This window comes from Emydura macquarii, unplaced genomic scaffold, assembly GCF_026122565.2.
Source record: "Emydura macquarii macquarii isolate MOO-44397 ecotype Brisbane River unplaced genomic scaffold, CSIRO-AGI_Emac_v2 contig_374, whole genome shotgun sequence".
In the NCBI taxonomy this organism is placed as follows: domain Eukaryota; kingdom Metazoa; phylum Chordata; order Testudines; family Chelidae; genus Emydura; species Emydura macquarii.
Genome location: NW_027130511.1, coordinates 9,442,646 through 9,462,246, shown reverse-complemented (window position 1 = coordinate 9,462,246; position 19,601 = coordinate 9,442,646). Strand labels below are relative to the sequence as shown.

At 43.1% G+C, this 19,601-nt stretch overlaps 1 protein-coding gene across 1 annotated transcript in view; it reads left to right on the top strand.

The window, feature by feature from the left end:
* TTC6 (tetratricopeptide repeat domain 6) overlaps positions 1 to 19,601 on the top strand; it is a 119,651-nt gene that overhangs the window by 3,705 nt on the left and 96,345 nt on the right. The window contains exon 3 of the mRNA XM_067532243.1: positions 5,837 to 5,923. Within this exon, the coding sequence (XP_067388344.1) occupies positions 5,837 to 5,923 (87 nt within the window). The remainder of the gene's footprint in view (positions 1 to 5,836; positions 5,924 to 19,601) is intronic.

The following is a 19,601-nucleotide window of genomic DNA, read 5'->3' as shown; positions in this document are numbered from 1 at the left end:
TTTTTTACATATTTTTTCCTTCTTGTCTTGTTCTTGATTGGCATTGGCTACTTAATGTTGATAGTTTGTTATATTGTTACAAGGTTGACCACAATTTACCCAACAGCCTTAAAAAGACTGTTGTTATCCAGGGGAAAGTATACCAGCCCAGCAGCGGGACATAACCACTCAAGCATGTTTGCTTTGGATTCCTCAAGGGGAATTAGTTATGAATAATAGTTCCCACCATGTTTTATTGAGAAGTAGAATTTTCATGATAATTTTAATCTGATTGGCAGTGTTTGCTAACTCTAAATATACTGAGTTACTAAATTACTTGTTGGTTTTATTATCTATGAGAGGGAGTTTATATTCTTTACAGATACACATTTCTTTTGATCAGCATGAAACAGTCTGCAGCTGATCATCTTTATTTTTTCAGTACAATAGTTCTTTTGCAGTCCAAATAAACTTTTGGGTTATATGGATGGAAGAAAAACTATTTTGTTAGTAAAATAAAAATCTTGGTACAATAACCACAAAATCTTGAGCAAGCAAATATTGTTAATGAACAAGAACTGTATAACGAACAGTATCAAACCAACACCAAATGTACTTTTATCTTTTAAAATTGTGTGTGTGTCTGTCTTTGGGTACTGTGAACCCATGTCAGAATGAAGGCCTGTTGAGATCATCTCAATTATGCTGAGAACAGTTTGGCGAATCACTTAATGTGCTTACTTAGAAGTGGGTTGATAAGGGCTAGTCACGCTGACCAACTCTGTCTTCCTTTGACATTTATATCCATTCATGACATTTATGTCTTTTTAATGTTTGCTATTTAAATTCTTTATTGTCTAGTTGAGGTTTAAATTATGGTTCAGACATAACAGGTTTATGCTTCTTGGATATATCTACTTATGGTGCACCATTGATCGAGAAGGAATTCTTGTGGAAGGTATAAAGCTTAAGTGGCAATGCTGAAAATGACTGAGCATACATTTTCCATCAGTTAACCTCTGATCATGTATTGCTTTCTGGTAAAGTGAGAACAGTTTCATACAGACAGAGTCTATATGCACATATTTTAGACTTTATCTTTTTCACTGTTCCAATGCAACTATTATTGAAGATAATGAGAATCTTTTAATTGATTTGAATAGGATTTGGATCAGACCTTTAAACAGGAAGGTTAGACTCTTCTCATCTTCTTTATTTTCTGGTTACAGTTGGCTTGTGGATGCGGTTCCTATCTAGGCTCCTTACTGTTCTTCTGTAAAAGAAACATGTTTTTTTCATTACAAGTGTGATTACCAAGGCTGTTGGTTGTCTTGGAACTCACGTCCATCTTTTTCTTCATTCTTCTACTGCTTCTGCTTTTTTTTAAATTGCTAAAGTAACGGTAGCATTATTTTGGAACACCGATATGAGCATAAGAAATAAGAATGGCCATACTGGGTCAGACCAATGGTCCATCTAGCCCAGTATCCTGTCTTCTGACAGTGGTCAATACCAGGTGCTTCAGAGGGAATGAACAGAACATGCAATTATCAAGTGATCCATCCTGGCAGCCATTCCCAGCTTCTGGCAAACAGCAATCCCTGCCCATCTGCATAATAGCCATTGTTGGATGTATCCTCCATTAACTTATCTAGTTCTCTTTTGAACCCTGTTATAGTCTTCACCTTCACAACATCCTCTGGCAAGGAGTTTCACAGGTTGACTTCGTGATGTGTGAAAAAATACTTCCTTTTGTTTGTTTTAAGCCTGCTGCCTATTAATTTCATTTGGTGACCTCTAGTTCTTGTGTATAGGAAGGAGTAAATAACACTTCCTTATTTACTTTCTCTACACCAGCAATGATTTTATAGGCCTCTATCAGATCGCCCTTTAGTCGTCTCTTTTCCAAGCTGAAAAGTGCCAGTCTTTAAATCTCTCCTCATATGGAAGCTGTTCCATACCCCTACTAATTTTTGTTGCCCTTTTCTGTACCTTTTCCAATTCCATTATATCTTTTTTGAGATGGGGTGACTAGAATTGCATGCAGTTTTCAAGATGTGGGCATACAATGGATTTATAAAGAGGCAATATGATATTTTCTGTCTTATTTTTTATCCTTTTCCTAATGATTCCCAACATCCTATTAGCTTTTTTGACTGCTGCTGCACATTGAGTGGATATTTTCAGAGAGCTATCCACAATTAGTTCTATCTATCCACAATTACTCCAATATCTCTTTCTTGAGTGGTAATAGCTAATTTAGAGCTCATAATTTTTTATATATAGTTGGGATTATGTTTTCTAATGCGCATTACTTTGCATTTAGCAACATTGAATTTTATTTGCCATTTTGTTGCCCAGTCACCCAGTTTTGTGAGATCCCTTTGTAAGTCTTCGCAGTCTGCTTTGGATTTAACTATCTTGAGTAGTTTTGTATCACCTGCAAATTTTGCCATCTCACTGTTTACCCCTTTTTCCACATCATTTATGAATATGTTGAACAGTACTGGCCCCAGTACAGAGCCTTGGGGGACACCACTATTTATCTCTCTTCAGTCTGAAAACTGACCATTTATTCCTACCCTTTGTTTCCTGTCTTTTAACCAGTTACTGATCCAGGAGAAGATCCTCCATCTTATCCCATGACTGCTTACTTTGCTTAAGAGCCTTTGGTGAGGGACCATCCATTTCAGACTCTGTCCAAATGTTGCTAGTCCTTCCTCTACAACATCTCTAAGATCCAGCCTTTTCACTGTTATTCAGGCTCTTATTCTCACCCATCTTGACAATTGCAACCTTCTTTTCTCTGTTCTTCCTGACACTTACCCTTACTTCCCTAAGGTATATTTGAAATACTGCTGCTAAGGTCATCTTCCTAGCCCTTATGTCTGAATGTATCACCCTGCTCTTTGAGTCCTTCCACTGCATTCCCCTTCAGAAGCTGTCTGTTCCAGACTTGTGAAGACCCTTCAGAACTTAGACCCATCCTTCTTATCTGTTCTTGTGCTTTGTTGTGTCAACACCCCATCTCCACTGCTCTATTAACAATGCCATTTTCTATCCAATATTGCCCAATTATTTACTTGCTTCAAAAGCACCATCACACATTCTTCCATACAGCTACATTATCTTATGCATGGTACATTATCCCTGAAATAGTCAGATAAGCCACTACACTTTCTTCCAAATTTCTCTTCAACACACACTTCTGTCATGATGCTATAGGAAACTGTCTGGTGATAGTAGCGAGGTATATGGGCTAGAGGTAGGTACCTCTGATGTTTAACATATTTGCTTTTATCTTATAAAAAACCTAATAAACTCAAAATAATCTAGTTGTGCAAAGAGATACTCTATATAAACACGTGTTCTTATTACTGTTTCCCTCATCCTTAGTGCGCAGGTGCTGCGTGCTGTTGGTGGCCTGTGATATACAGGAGGTCAGAGTAGATGATGTAGTAGTCCCCTCTGGCCTTAAACTCTATGACTCCTTCTCCAGCTCTTTCTGATTGTTACAGCCACTTATTACATCTTGTCTTAGACTGCTGGTTTTTCAGGGCAAGGGCCATCTTTTACCTCTGTGTTTAGCACAACCTGACTGGGGCCCTGAAGTGCTGCCATAATACAATAAATAATTAATAAATAATTATAATAACTTAGAATGTAATCTGCTGAGGAGTGGGACCTTTGTCATAACTGGTACCTATACAGCACCATGTTCACTTATGGTGCTGTATAAATTATATTTTTAGTGTTAGCAAAAATGCTTTAAAATTTTGGCATGTTGTCAGATCCAGACCTTTGACTTCTTTGTATCATTTGTCACCTCCTTTGTTATGTCACACTGGAGATGAAGACTTTATCATCAAAGTGAAAACTGCATTTTCTAGAAATGTATATCTGTCAAAAGTGAAGTCAAAAATACCTTTTGAAAATACTTGAATGTGAGGTAAATTCCAGTATAATTAATAATGTAGAAATGTCTTATTTTCATTAACTTCAATACTTACAGTACATCTCTTCAGCAATATAGATTATTGTAAGTATATCAGATCTGTCCTAAGCTCACTGAATTGGTTTCTCATAACATAACATGTAAAATTCAAGGGTTTGGGCCTCATCTGCAAGGCAGTCAGTGGTCTGGGTCCAGGATATCTCAATGATTGCCGAAAGAGGACTGTGTTTGACACAATTGCTTCTTGGGTACAATGGATCTTTCCATCATCACAAGGTTAAAGTTCATCTGTGCAGGAAACAGAGCTTTTTCAATAGCCAGCTGAACACTGTAGAACAGATTCCCATAACAGCTAAGAAAGGCCACAGACCTCACTACCTTCCATTGCAAATGCAAAGTGCACTTCTTTGACCTTGCCCTGTTTAAAAAAACCAAAACAGTGCTGTGCTGTGTCCACAATTCTTCCTATTCGGAGAAGATGAGAGGTGCTCTCTGGAAGGCACTCAGTAAACATGTATTGTTATCTTAATGGGGCTGAAGATATAGTTTGCTCATGTATAATTCTTACTTTACTTTTTTGCTCTGTCAAAGTTATGTATACAGTGGAAATATGCAAGTATAAATTCCATTGTCGTTTAGAAGATGAGTTGATCAATCTGGTTGAATGAGAGGGTGCATAACTACATCTTTGTTTCTCTGCGTTAGATTGTGTGAGCTCTTGGGGCAATGATTATGTCTTGGTAAATTTTTGTATACTACTAAGCATGCTGATGGTGGTTAATAAATGATAATATGCTTGAAAGCATATTTTCAAGCATAAATGATAACGTTGCTCCTTGTTCTGTCATCTGCCACCACCGAGAACAGCTTAGCCCCATCCTCCCTGGAACCCCCTTTCAGGTAGTTAAAGGCTGCTATCAAATCCCCCTCATTCTTCTCTTTTGCAAACTAAACAAGCCCAGTTTCCTTAGCCTCTCCTCATAAGTCCTGTGCTCCAGCCCCCTAATCATTTTTGTTGCCCTCCGCTGTACTCTCTCCAACTTGTCCACATCCTTTTTGTAGTGGGGGGCCCAAAACTGGACACAATATTCTAAATGTGGTGTTCTATTGAAGGCTTTAACGAGCTCTTGCATTTATTTGTGGCTATGAATTGTTTTGCTTATAAATATTGCTAATTTGTGATTTTTTAAAAAAAGAAACATGTTCTGAAATAAAATACAGCTTTAGCTATAAAACTTACACTAGCTAGTGCTGGCTTTAGGACTTGATCCCAAAAGCTCTGATGTTTCACAAAGGGTAAATGAACACTTGCTGAGTTGTCTACGCATACGCAGCAGATTCATAGGAAGCAACCATATCGAGTAAAGAAATGCACACTTTACTTAGCATGGTGAGTTGGTGCCTCCAGTTTGGTGCACCAGAACCAAAAGGGCACATATTGAGGACAAACATGGCGTGGCCTCACACCCCAACTTCACAAGAGGATGAGTAGTTCTTCAAGGAGCTGAGCACCCTTCTAAGCCCTGTAGCAACTCTTTTGCTGGCTCTGCCTGCAGGATCATGCATGTGAGGTGATTAGTCAAAAAATTACTCCACATTTTCCCCTTTAGGTCTTCGATCCTGCAAACGTTTTTGCATGTGCTTAACATTACCACCATAAGTAAGTCCATTGAGGGACTACTGATGGTAGTAAAATTAAGCATGTGCATAAGTATTTGTAGGAAAAGGGCCTAAAGTCATTTGTCCATAAATGTATTTTCTAGTTTCAACTTAATTTATCAATATTTGCAGTGAAAAACAAAACTCATACTTATGAGAATATATCACTTTGTTGGTATTTTGTTCTGTATGATAAAAATATAAAGTTATACTTCTTAATTTTCTTTCTTGTTTGCAAAGCAGACATCAGCTGAACCTCAGGAAAAGAAGACTGAAACTCAAGCTAAGGAAGAAATAGTGACAAATTTTCAGCAACCATGCCTGGTAAAGGTCAGTGTTATCTAGGAATGTTAAAACATGTTAAGTTATTGTGCTTGTGTTTGCGTTGCTCAGATTGCCAATTCATGTTTCAAATTGATAAAAGTGAAGGGAAACTAAATAGTTGTTTAAAACATTTATAATACTCCATAATATCAAATATACAATTCTTTTTCTTACTTTCTTTCTCTCTGTCTCCCCTTGAATCTGATTCTCCCACTACTGGACATATGCAAAATCCCACTGAAATCAATAGCAAGTACTTTTTGGGGCTGGGACAGTGTCTAGCACAAGGGGGCCCTGTTCTTGGTTGACCCCTAAGCACTATGAATAATAAACATGATTAATCAATTATTTAAGTTAAGTGTTTATATTGAGTGGCAGGAGAATTGGGCCCCTTGAGTAAATAAAAGTTCTTATATATTTGTGTGTATATTTTATTTTTCTGTAACATACATTTTAGCTATATAGGGTTACATATTTAAGCTTAGACAAGTTCTTAGTGTTGCTCACAGTTGTAAACTGAGCAGTTGAGAGACATGTATAATGTATTTGAATAGTGTATGTCCTTGTTGTATATCTTGTGTTTCTTTTCAAGTTTTCAGAGCACACTTTGTAGGAACCATGGACCAGATTGTGTCATCAATTTTTTAGCAGAAATCCCCATTAGTATTAATATTTAGTGTAATTCATTGTAGTTCCTTTTGGTTACTATTCCGCCTTTCTTTGTAAGTCCATTTAGCCATAGAGGAATTGATTGGTTTGGGTCTTAACTGATCAAATACTATAGATGCTGTATAAAATAAGTATAGGCAGTGAAGGAAAAATTGCACATCAGTAAACATTATGTAGAGAAATTTGTCCTGTAGAATACAAATTCCTGCAGCCCAATGTCTCCTGCAATTCTTGATGTCTGGGTTGCTTATCTCTCTGCAACTCATGGAGGCAGATCAGTGTTTTGGCACTGCATGGTCTGGCCAAGCTTACTGTACTTCTGCTTGCTGCCAGATTCTCTGCTTCTGCAGCAGCAGACAGTAACAGTTTCTTTTGTTCATGTCCTTACTCCTTCTATTTTAACTTTTCTGCTGAGTTTTTTTAGGCAGTGAGGAGCAGCGTAGTACCTCCTCCACATTCCTCCTCCTCCTTGAGTTGGTTAACCCCTTGGGTTGGTAACCCTTTCTGAGTTTCTGCTGCAGTGTCTTCCCTGCTGGCTCCTCTGCCCCTTACAGGCGTGGCAGAGCAGCCAAGAAAGCACCAGGTGAAAGTCAAGTGGTGCTCTCTATGAGAGGCAGCCTTCCCAGCCTCAACAGACAGTAAGTTGTGTCCACCCTGTACCCACTCTCTGTTAGGTCCCTTAGCTACAAGTCAGACAGGTGGGTGGACATCACCCAGTCACCAAGGCAGCCACAACTCCGGTTGGGGAAAAATGGACCTGGAACCCCAGTGCAGAGCAGGGGGAGGTTCCAAAAGCGAGCAGGACCCAGACTACTTGACTCAGGGATAAGTCCCAGGGGACCACTGCAGAAGAAAAAAGGGAGGCTTGTGGGGCCATAAGTCCTGTCTCCCCCTCCCCTAGTCTTAAAGTGAGTTCTGAGCATCTTGGGAAAAGGAGCAGTGCTTCTATTCAGCCCTCTCCTTTCCAAGACAACCAGGAGGGCTTTAACAATGAGTTTCCCCAACTCCTCTCCCTGAGGAAATGGGACCCAGTAGGCGGATTCTGAGACAGACTTCTTGAGAGGACTCCAGATTCCAAGGAAGGCAAGCCACAAAAGCTCTCACCCAAAACTGCAACAGAGTTTCTGTGCTCCCAAAGGACACAGAAAAGGTTAACAAAAATCTAAAAAGTGTAAAAAGGGAAAGAAAAAGCTAAAAAAATCCAGATATTACTTCTCTGATTCCTATTCCTCCTTCACTGAGGAAGCTGAAACTTGAGCAGGCTCTAGTGAGTAAGCCTCAGAGTAAATTTCTCATCTCAAAAACTTCCCCTGAGGTGGCAATACCCCTTCACCCTGCCTTTGAGGAATTGATTAGGAATTAATGGAAAGAGCCTGATAAGGGCAAGCACATTAACAAGAGCGACCTCAGGCTGTATAATATTCAAGGACCAAAGGACTCTGTTGTGGCGCATGGAAGGTGAATGCCGTTGTAGCATCCCTCACCAGGGATGTGGGTATTCTCTCAGAGGGGGAGTTCTAACCTATGGACCCCACAGGTAGGAAGATGGAGGCCACTCTCAAAAAGGACTTTGAAGCCTCCTCTGAGTGTCCCTGGCAACTATGTGCTTTGCAGGAGCATCTCATTCCTGGCTGAGAGATCACCCTGACTTTGGCTCCACTTTAAAGAAAGTCGCCCTAGCCACAGTGTTGGCAGCTGACGCATCAATGGATGCCATGAGGTTCTCAGCTTAAGCCAGGGCTTCCAGCTCAGTAGCCAGGCACACCTGTGGCTCTATCCCTTGAAGGTGGACGCTCACTCTAAACAGGTCCTATGCTTAGCCAACTTTACAGGCTGCTTCCATTTTGGAGAAAAGCTGGTGGTTGACAACATAACAATATCCAAATAGTCTCTCACTTCCCCACTAAGGGCTCTTAGGAGAGACTTTAGACCAGCCTTCAGTGGGAGGCACTCCTTTCTCTCCTTGTGCTCACAGAAGTACCAGTGAGGGGACAACTGATTCCCCAATGGAAAATAGTGGAATTGAGGTCTTAGAGGAAAGTCCAGAGGGATCTCAGCCCTCCAGAAAAATCCACTTTATGACAAAAATCAGAGCAGAAGTTAGGGGTCAGGTTTTCCCATTTCGTAGAGGAATTTTTCATTGACCACAGAAAATTGGGCCACGGAAATAGTGAGCCAGGTAGGCTCCCTGAGCTGCGGGCTCTACCCCATGTGTTCTTCATCGAGCTGCAACGACCCTATAAAATACAATCTGATCTAGAATTAAATATCTCATCTTTTGGATATCGGAGTAATACAGTGTTCCCTCAGAAGAAAAGTTCTCTGGGTTCTACTCCATCTTCTTCGCTCTACAGAAATGCACGGGGGTATCAGAGATATTCTCGACCTCAAAAGGCTCAACTAGTGAATGAAGAAAATGAAAGTTTTGGATGGAGATCCTGGCATCTATGGGACATCTCTCCATATACCCAGGGGGTGGAAGTGGGGGAGAGACTTCTTGGCTTTATTAGATCTAATGGATGAATATCTCCCTATCCCCATCACACCATGCCTATGTTGCCTATGTCAGGAAACATCAGTACTGAATGCTCCTATTGGCCTGTCCTTGGCCCCCAGGGTTTTAACAAAGATGTTGGTGGCCAGACTCAGGGTGCAAGGATCTCACCTGTACCCCTTCCTGGATGAGATCTAATCAGAGCTCCATCTCAGTCAGCAGTGCACAGGGTCCTATTCAGATGTTGAATCTCCTTCAGGCGTATGGCTTCATCATCAGTGCCAAGAAAAATTCTCTGGTTCCATCCAGGAATTTATTTTCTTGCTCCAAAGCTGCAGAAGTGCCACCATAGCACTATACCTCCAACTGCTAGGACTTCTGGTGTCATGGATAGGGATTGCTTCATGGGCACAGTTGTGCATCAGAAGCCTTTGTACTAAAAGTCTGGGACCACGCTGCACAAGACATGAAAGATCAAGTGCAGGTTCCAACACAGGTGTTCAACTCCTTACAGTGGTGGTCAGCCCATGACAATGTCTGTAAGGGTATGTCCATCTGCCTTCCAAATCCTTTAATCCTCACAACATTGCTAGCCTGGAGGGCTGGGGAGCTTACTTGGAGACCCAATCAGCTTAAGGCTTAATCAGACAATACAACTACAGTTGCATATTTAAACAGCCAAAGGGGAACAAAGAATCTGGCACTACACGCAGAAGCAATAGAAATATTGAGATGGGCAGAACAGTTCCTCCTTTTCCTCAGAGCGACCCACATCATAGGCGACCTGAACCAAAAAGCAGAATGGCTCAGCAGGTGCAAGGTCAACAACTCTGAGTGGTGCCTGCATCATGAGGTTATCAATCTCATTGTTCAGGTGTTTGGCCTCCCTTCAACTGACCTGTTCACAAAAAGAGGCCAAAATACTTCACAAGGGGGGTAGACTCACACAGCCATGGGGACAGTGCCTTATCACACAGTTGGACACGGCCTATTTTATGCGTTTTACGTTGTCCTTTGCTGAGGAAGGTGGTCCAGAAAATAAAATGAGCATAGTTGATGGTAATACTGATAATTCCTCATTGGCTGAGGAGACCTTGGTTCTCAGACCTGATAGTGTTGACATGAAGCTCCTACTCCAGGTTTTGTGGAGACTGGACATCCTCTTGCAAGGTCCACTTCTTCATCTGAACCTGAAACGGCTTCACCTAACAGCCTGGCTATTGAAAGGGAAGTACTAAAAGGTCTTGATCTGTCCTCCATAGTCATTAAGACATTACTTTCATCTAGGAGGGTATCAACACTAAAAGTGTATTCTTCTATTTGGTCCAGAGTCAGCAACTGGTGCCAAGAGCACAATACAAATCCCAGAAATCCAGGAATTCCAACTACTGTCCTGGACTTTCTACAAGAAGGCATAGACAGAGGCCTTCAACCCAGTACCATTGCACATCAGGTTTCTGCTCTTAGTAACATGCTATTTGCAGGATTCTTGGGCTCCCTGGCGGACAATCCACAGATAGCCAGATTCCTTCGAGCAGTCCAATTAGTCAAGCCACTCTTCCCAAAATGGGACCTTCTGTTAGTTTTGAGGGCCCTGCCAAGCCATCCCTTCCAGTCTCTGACCTTAGTGTTAGTTTCTTTTTTTATCCATTAAAACTTGTTCCTTAGAAGCTGTCATGGTCACAAGGCCTGTGTAAGAGCTGGCAGCCTTATCTATACAGGAGCCTTATTACCTGTTCCACGAAGACAAGATGGTACTCAGGATATGAGAATCCTTTCTTCCTAAGGTAAATTCCTCCTTCCACACTTCCAAAGAGATTGTGCTTCATTTATTCTGTCCAAAACCACAAGATACAATTGAAAAGGCATGGCACACCTTAGATGTCAGAAGAGTGTTGAAAAATACATCTCAAGCATACAGAATCCATGAGAAGATCAAGTTCCCTATTCGTGTCCTTTCATGCAAAATTCCAAGTCTTCCATCACGAGGTGGATTAGAGTATGTACAGTAGAACCTTAGAGATATGAATACCTCGGGAATGGAGGTTGTTTGTAACTCTGAACAGTCGTTACTCTGAACAAAACATTATGGTACAGTACCCTGCAGTCAGTGTCTTCCAGCTGAGACTGGGAGAGATCTCTGCAAAGGTGGCACCTGGCAGCACTGCCTAGTTTGCAAGTAGTTCCCTGCCTTATTCCTGTTTCTTGTCTTTGGGCTGAACTGAGGCGGGGGGGGGGGGCCCCAAGACTGCCCTGCACCCTTGGCACTACAAGCTCCAGCCCTCAGCCACCTCTCCTCAGGGCTCACCCTACTCAGTGCACTTCTTCCCACGCTCCAGAGGCAGCATGGGGAAAGGGGTTGGTCCCAGCTGGCTACCAGCACCCCTCCCTCTCCTGCTCCTTACGCTCCCAGAGGTGCTGGCAGGATCCAGGAGTGCAGCCACGGGCAAAGCTTGGGCAGCATCGGTGCACAGGGCTGTGACCTTTTAAAACTCCTCCAGAGCGTAGCTGACTCCCACTCCAGCTCCAGGCCAGGCTTTGGCTGCAAGCTTCAGTAAATTGCAGCAACATCAGCAGGGAGCTTTCTTTCCTGGGCTCCAGACCGGGGGTGAGGGTGACAGGCGTGGTGGTGAAAACAGCTTCCCTCTCCTAATGGTGTGGGGTGGGAGGGGGTGAAACAGTGCCCTTGGCTTACAGGAACTGTGCAGACCCCAGACTATTTCTGCTCTGCATGCTGACCTTGAAATACAGGCACAGTATTTGCTTTCATTTCCTGCCTCCCCTCTGCTGCTGCCTGATTGCTTACTTCCAGTTTCACAGGGTATTAGGTTGACCGGTCAGCTCGTAACTCTGGTGTTCGTATCTTTGAGGTCCTACTGTAATGCGTAATCCTTCAAATTAGAGATTCCTGTGTCAGGAGGGATCAAGGCTCTCCACGGGATCCTTAGCACCATCATGGGCGGAACAAGCAGGTGTGTGCACTTTAGAAATTTGCAAAGCAGCCGCATGGTCTACAGCTAACACCTTCATTATGCACATCAAGGTGGACCTTCATCTTCTGCAGAGGCCTCCTATGGTAGGAAGATGCTGCATGTGGTAGCCTAGAAATAATCGACTTTTGTGCAACCTCATAAAAAGGGGATTACTATTTTCTTACTGAACTTTTGTTTCAATCCTCCCTACATCTGTTCACTGCTTGCTACTTCCCAATTGTCAAGAATTGCAGAAGACACTTGGTTGCAGAATGGAAAATTTCTTACTGATAATTTCCTTTCTGCTAGTAACAATTCTGCCCACCCTGGATAGCTCATGAACAAAGGGTTAGATATTAGGTGGAACCATTACCATATGACAGTCTTCCTTGTTCTAATGTACATAATTATTTAGTTATAGCTGAAATATTTGTTAATACTGCTGTTATGAAAGTTTTATAACTTGGGAAAAACTCATCTGGCAGTAAGCGGAGACAGAGTGGATGTGGCCATGCCATATGGTACCAAAATAACTATCCATCTCCATAAGCAGCAGAAAGAATATTTTAGCCTAAACATGCAGAATTGTGGGAGAATCAGTTAGCAGAAAGGAAGTGATTGTTAGAAATTTTCCAGTCTCAGCACAAAATAAATCTCAAGATGAAGAATTATCAACAGATTTTCAGCAACTGAAACAGGTGAAGTTTAACACTATTATGGAGAGGCAGTAGAATTTCCATACAAACAGCTACTATAATAAAGCCTTATTTTGGCCCTGTCTGTAACTTTGGTTTAAAAAGTTACTTTGGCCTTAACATTGTTATCTGTATTCTGAAGGCAAAAAAGAATATTTGCCAGTATAGGCCCGTGGTTTTAAATTTTTTGGTAGGGGTCAGAGGGCAAAGGGGTGTAAGGGGCAGAGTCCCCTGTATTTGGGAGTCTGGGGGAGGGTGGGGAAGCCTCCCAGGTAGACAAAATTGGAAAATAACTTTTGGACCTGCATCCCTGCTCCAGAAGGAGAGATGGCAGCTCAGTAACCTGGGCAGAACCCAGGGGGAGCCAGGGGCATCCCCAGGATTGGGATCTCTACTGTAAACGAGCCACCATCTCTCCTTCTGGAGCGGTGAGTTGGGTCAAAAATACCAGAATATGTTCTGGCTCCCCAGAAGAGTCTCGGAACGCTGTTCCAGGGTGTTCTGGCACAACTCGAGCTTGGGTATGGGCCTTATCCCTCTAAGTGGTGCCAGCTCCACTCAAGCCCCAGAATATTGGTGGGGCTTGGGCCCAAAGGCCCATATAACTGGTGTCCATTTTTGCATGCGCATGTGAATGTCTTACATTCAATTTGGCGACATTTCTCCATCTATCTGTCTGTCTCTGTCTGGGACGCAATAACTATTGAATTTCACATCTGATCATTTCCAAAATTTCAGGGCAAGTTCCAGGCATCTGTGGCCAGAACCCTGTTGATTCTGGGAGTGATCAGAACACTGAAAGAAGAAAAATGGAGATACATAGAGCTGCTATAATCTGTTGATGGCACCCGTTAATACATTGCATAACATAACAATACCCTGATCATTCTGCCAATAGAGTTGAACATGTTGACACCCTGAATGATAAAACAGAAACAATTACTCTCTCTGGTGGGAGCTCTTGGGCAGATACATACAGGTAAAATGTTTTTAGACAAAATCTGTGAGCTTTAAGGTGTTGGTGCCCCTTTAAAAGCAAGGAAATGAATAGTTAAAAATATATAAATTATACATTGTTCACTTAATAAATATAAATGCATTGGTTCGGCATCTCTCATGGGCACATTTGAGGGAAGGTGGGGAAGTGCTGCAAAGAAGAGTTTCCAGCTTCTGATTCTGGGATAATTTTTTTTTTTTTGGCCAGACCAGTCTTTGGAAACATTGCAGCTGTCATCTTCACTTAGGACTGCTAATATAATCCAGTAATACGTGTGCATTACATGTCCTCTTCAGTGTCCAATATGTAGAGAATATGAGATATTAGAACCCCAGCTATGGGCTTTTTGCTTTTGAGCTTAAGCTGTAGCACCTCCTGCTTTTAGATCTGGAGGTCCCTGGTTCAATCCCCTGTGTATCAGCCATAGTGGTAGCCAAAACAGCAAGATACAATCTGTAGTATAGACATAGCCTTAGACTGAGGGTCACAGACAAGAACAGAGAGAAAGGCAGAGGAAAAGAAGTAAAAAAAAAAAAAAAAGCCAAGTAGAGCCTGTAGGCACAATGGGACCCTGGAAAAAGCTAGAGAGAGTTTTTGTGTCTAGTGTTGGCTAAAGAGACATGGTGACTGTAAGAGTGGAGTGTCTTGTTTTCGTAAGGTGTGGTGGTTTTTTTGTTTTTTGTTTTTTGTAACCTGTTGCTGTTTGTCTATGTGAGAGAAGGTAGGGTTTAACAACGTTACACCACTGCTATGGCATCTCTTCTTGGCTGGGTCTGGGGATTAGCTCTTGTCCGGTCTAGCACTCCTGTCCATAGCTTGCTCACCCCATGGCACTTCTTGCTTTCCAGGACTCGGATGCTTTTCTCTGTGACTGAGCCATCTGGCCAGGCCACTATATAGTTTTCCCCTTCCAGGGTATTGACGTCTCTCTGGACCCATTGTCTGGTTTCTGTCTTCACCAGTCCTGCACCATTTCCCAGTGGCTGGTAGGGAAATCTGCACCTGATTCTACTCTGGGTTCCAGCCCAGAGACCCTATAATCAGCAACCAAGGTTTGCACAGTCTCAACCCTTGCTCCTCTTTCCCTGGGCTGCTTCCAATTCTGCCTTCCACAGACTTTCTTCCTCATAACCCTTTTGGGATAATCCTTCTGTCTGGGCTGGGATCCCAGAGATTCTGCTTCCCAATGAGTTTCCTCCTTTTCACCTCTCTGTGCACTGAGAGTAACTGCAGATTCTCTCTCTGTAGCCCCTTATGCTCTCAGCTTCCTGGCTTTATACAAGCCCAGCCTGTTCCTACCCAGTTGGGCTTCATCTTCAATTAACGTTTATAATCAAGTCTTACTCTCCCCCAGGTACAGCCTACAAAGTTACTTAGCTGCTTCTGAGCCACTTTATCACCTTCAGGAGTGATGTAGAGGTGAACACCCCATCATACAGTCAAAGAAATGAGCCTTGTACTTGGAATGGAAAGCAGTAAAGTTTGTGGTGGTCTTAATCCTCGGGAAGTTCATTTCACAGTCTTGGAGTCCCCATCCACTTCCTTACCGAAGAAAGTTTTATCTTCTGCACAGATGAGCTTTTGCTCTTGTTGTTGAGAGTTTCACTATGCTAGAGGAGTGTAGCTGTCGACAACGATCTTTGTCCTGGTGCTTTAGGTAGTCTTTTATATACCATAGTTCCTGGCCATGAAGCACTTTGAAGATCAGGACTGAGACCTTGAACTTGATTTGAAATTATATGGGGAACAAGTGTTGGACAGATTTGATGTGCTCAGACTAGCCTGTTACGAAGGAGACCTACAGCAGTATTTTGTACTAGTAGGATTTTCCTAAGAACTGAAGGTTTCATGCCCAAGTATATCTCATTGTTGTAGTCCACCTGAGAGGTGACCAAGGCATGAATAATTTAGTTCATCTGCCAGGATGGTAGAGACTTACCTAGCCAACTGGAGATGGTAGAATGTGTTACTTGCAGATACTGCTATGTGAAAGCTCAGTGTCAGTGAAAAATCCAGGAGTACTTCCAGCCTATGGAATTGATCAATTGTGAATGTGAGCCTTCCACCAAAGGAGACAGCACCATGGCTGAAAACTGTTCAAAATACTTTAATCTGCCCTCCTACATCACCTCTGTCTTTCTTGGGCTTGGCTTCAGCCAGCTGTTCTTCATCTGTGAACTGATCTGGTTCAAGCACTGTGCCATTTGGTGGTAATGGGGTGGTCATATATGGTGAAGATAGAGATGTATGTAATCTGCATATTGCTGGCATTTGAGTCCATATTGTTTGACCAGTCCTCCTAGTGACTGCGTGTGGATAATTAAAAGGACTGGAGGGGAGAATCTATCCATGTGGAACTCTACAGGTAAAAGGTGCAATGGTGGAGATGCAGTTTCCCATCATTATTTGTTGGGTGCATCCCACTAAGAAGGATTTAAATCATTTTAGTTCATTACTCTGGACCCTTGCCACCTCTCTCAAGTGATTCATCAGTATTTCATGGTCAGCAGTGTTCTATGCTGCAAAGAAGTCTAGGAAGATGAAAATGGATGGCTGCCCTCTATCCATGGACAGCAGATCATCCACCAGTACCACTAAAGTGATTTCAGTTCCATGCCCTGGCCTGAATCCAGATTGTGCTAGGTCTAGAATAGCTAGCTTTAATTAGATGAGTTTGTAATTGGCCTTTTGCTAGCTTCTCTATGAACTTGCACAGGAATGGAAGTTTGACAATGGGTGGTAGTTGGCTAGGACTGAAGTATCCAGGGTGGGTTTCTTTAGTGTTGGTCAAACTATTTGATGTTTGAAAGAAGGGAAAATTCCAAAGCGAATTGCAAAGATTTACAAAGGGATCTCACAAAAGTGGGTGATTGGGCAACAAAATGGCAAATGAAATTCAATATTGATAAATGCTATGTAATGCACATTGAAAAACGTAATCCCAACTATATATACAAAATGATGGGATCTAAATTACCTGTTACCACTCAAGAAAAAGACCTTGAAGTCATTGTGGCTAGTTTTCTGAAAACATTTGCTCAATGTGCAATGTCAGTCAAAAAAGCTAACTTAGGGTATATCTACATTGCAGACTGAAGTCGATTTTCTTTAAATCGACTTTCACTCACCGAATTTTAGAAGTCACAAGAGTGTGATCACACCATGCTCTTTGCACCGTGCTCTTGTGTCCCCACTCGCCATGCTTGGGTTGACATTCAAAGCAGTGCACTGTGGGTAGCTATCACGCAGAGCAACTAGACGCAGAGGCTTTTGGGAAGCTTGTCATCCTCCCATGATGCAACATGCTCCCTCCCCCTCCTTTTCTGTCCCAAACAAACTGCAAACGCTTTTTCCTGCCGTTTTTCTATGCCGTGTGCACACTGAGGCTGGAGAGACATGGAGCCCGCTTAGCTCTGCACTATCATTGTGAGCATCACAAAGACCTCACGGCTTATCCTGCAGTATTTTCAAAGGCGAGAAAGGAGCCACAGCATGGAAAATAGCGATGTTACTGAGGCTGCCCTGTTACAAGCCATAAAGCGGAACACTTCCTGTTTGCTGCAGGCTGTCATGCATCATCTTCAGTCCGTGGAGTGCTGGTTCTGGTCCTGAGAAACAAGCACAGATTGGTTGGATTGCATTGTTATGAAGGTGTGGGATGATAAGCAGCGGCTGCAGAACTTTCATATGCGAAAGGCTATTTTCTTTGAACTTTGCATGGAGCTGTCCCCAGCCCTGAAGCGCATGAATACTCATTTGAGAGCAGCTCTGACAGTGGAGAGCAAGTGGCCATCACACTGTGGAAGCTGGCAACTCCAGACTGCTACCGGTCAGTTGGGAATCAATTTGGAGTCAGTAAATCCACCATTGGAACTGCTGTGATGCAAGTGTGCAGGGCCATCAATAGGCTTCTGCTAAGAAGGGTGGTGACTTTGGGAAATGTGCAGGACATAGTGGACGGGTTTGCCGCAATGGGGTTTCCAAACCTTGGGGGGCAATAGATGGCATGCATATCCCTATCCTAGCACCTGACCACCTTGCCACAGAGTACATAAACCAGAAGGGATACTTCTCAGTGGTGTCACAGGCCCTTGTGGATCACTGACGTCAATGTAGGGTGGTCTGGAAAGGTGCATGATGCGCGCATCTTTAGGAACTTGGGTCTGTTCAATAAGATGCAGGCGGGCACTTTTTTCCCTGACCAAAAAATAAACATTGGGGATGTGGAAATGCCAATAGTGATCCTGGGGGATCCTGCCTACCCATTGCTAATGAAGCCCTACACCAGGCACCTGGACAGCGAGAAGGAGCATTTCAATAACAGGCTCAGCAAGTGCAGAATGGTGGTGGAATGTGCATTTGACCATTTAAAAGCCAGATGGAGATGTCTTACTAGGCTTGACATCAGTGAAAAGAGTCCCATCAGTTATATCTGCGTTGTGCGTGCTCCATAATTTGTGTGAAACGAAGGGGGAAAAGTTCCCCCAGGGTTGGGCCTTGGAGGCTGATAGGCTGGCTGTAAATTTTGAGCAGCCAGATTCCAGCGCTACGCTCAGAGCCAACCACAGAGTGCTTCGGCTTCAGGAAGCATTGAAAAACTGATTTTGCAATGAACTCCAGTAATGTATGTCTGTGCTGTGCTTTTATTTCCCATCCCCCATCCAGAAGAGTCAGACTGGCATTACAGACATGGTAAGTAAGGGGCCCTTGCATCTGTTATAGAGAGACTTCATTAGCACTAACATCCACAGTTCACACTTGAGCAAGGAGAGGGATCACCGGGCTCCCCTGTAACATGCCAAAGACCGGTTTGGGAGGAGGTGGGCAGAACAGATTAGAGGACACTGCGGGTGAATTGAAGCGGCAGAAAACATAGGGCAACCAGTGTCCCGACCAATAATGCTGATTGTAACAGTACTAGGACTAGGAATAGTCTTGGGGAGGTGCCCAGGGACCCCGTCCATGGCAGAGGAATAAAACAGAGTGACTGTATTGTTCGGGTACTTTAAACTTGTGCCATCTTCCCTAGGTGACCATATGTGATATCAGTCTCCTGAGGGTAACGTAGGCAGAAGGGAAGATTTGCTGCAAGCATTGGGGTACAGGCCTGGCCCTTAATGCTGCTATGCTGTGTTCTGTGATGATTCCTGCTCATTTAATGGCAGAGTGGTGGGGAAAAGTATCCTACCGTGGCGTAAGAAATAAGGCTACCCTTCCCAGAAACCTTCTGCAAAGGTTAACAGATTATCTACATGAAAGTTTCCTTGTGATATCCACAGAAGATTCTCGGAGCATACCTCTGCACATAAATAGTCTGTTCCAGGAGTTCCACTGACATTTGCCACCTCTCAGTAAGACCCTCCCCTCAAAAACACAAACTCCTTTTAAGAAGCTGGACTGGGGACTTAACCACAAAATAAAGATTTGCCACACAAACTCACCAGATGTGCCTTCCCCTGCATCTCGATCAGTCCCGCTGTCTTGCATGTGGCTGGACTGCTCTGGGGTAACAAACAGGTCCTGGCTCTCAGGGAGAATGGATACCCTGCTCTCCTACACCCTGCTCTCCTCATCCTCCTCGTCCACAGAGTCCTCCTCATTTATCCTGGACTGGGATTCTTCAGCGGTATTGATGCTGTGTGGTGGCACAGTGGTGGGGTCACTGCCAAGAGTTGCATGCAGCTCCTCGTAAGAGCGGCATCATTTGGTTGAGGAGCCAGAATGGCTGTTAGCTTCTCTAGTTTTCTGATAAGCTTGCCTCAGCTCTTTGATCTTAACGTCACATCTGCGCGTCCCTATTGTGCCCCTTCTCCAGCATGCCGTGAGATATCTTCTTATATATATATAAATTTCTTTT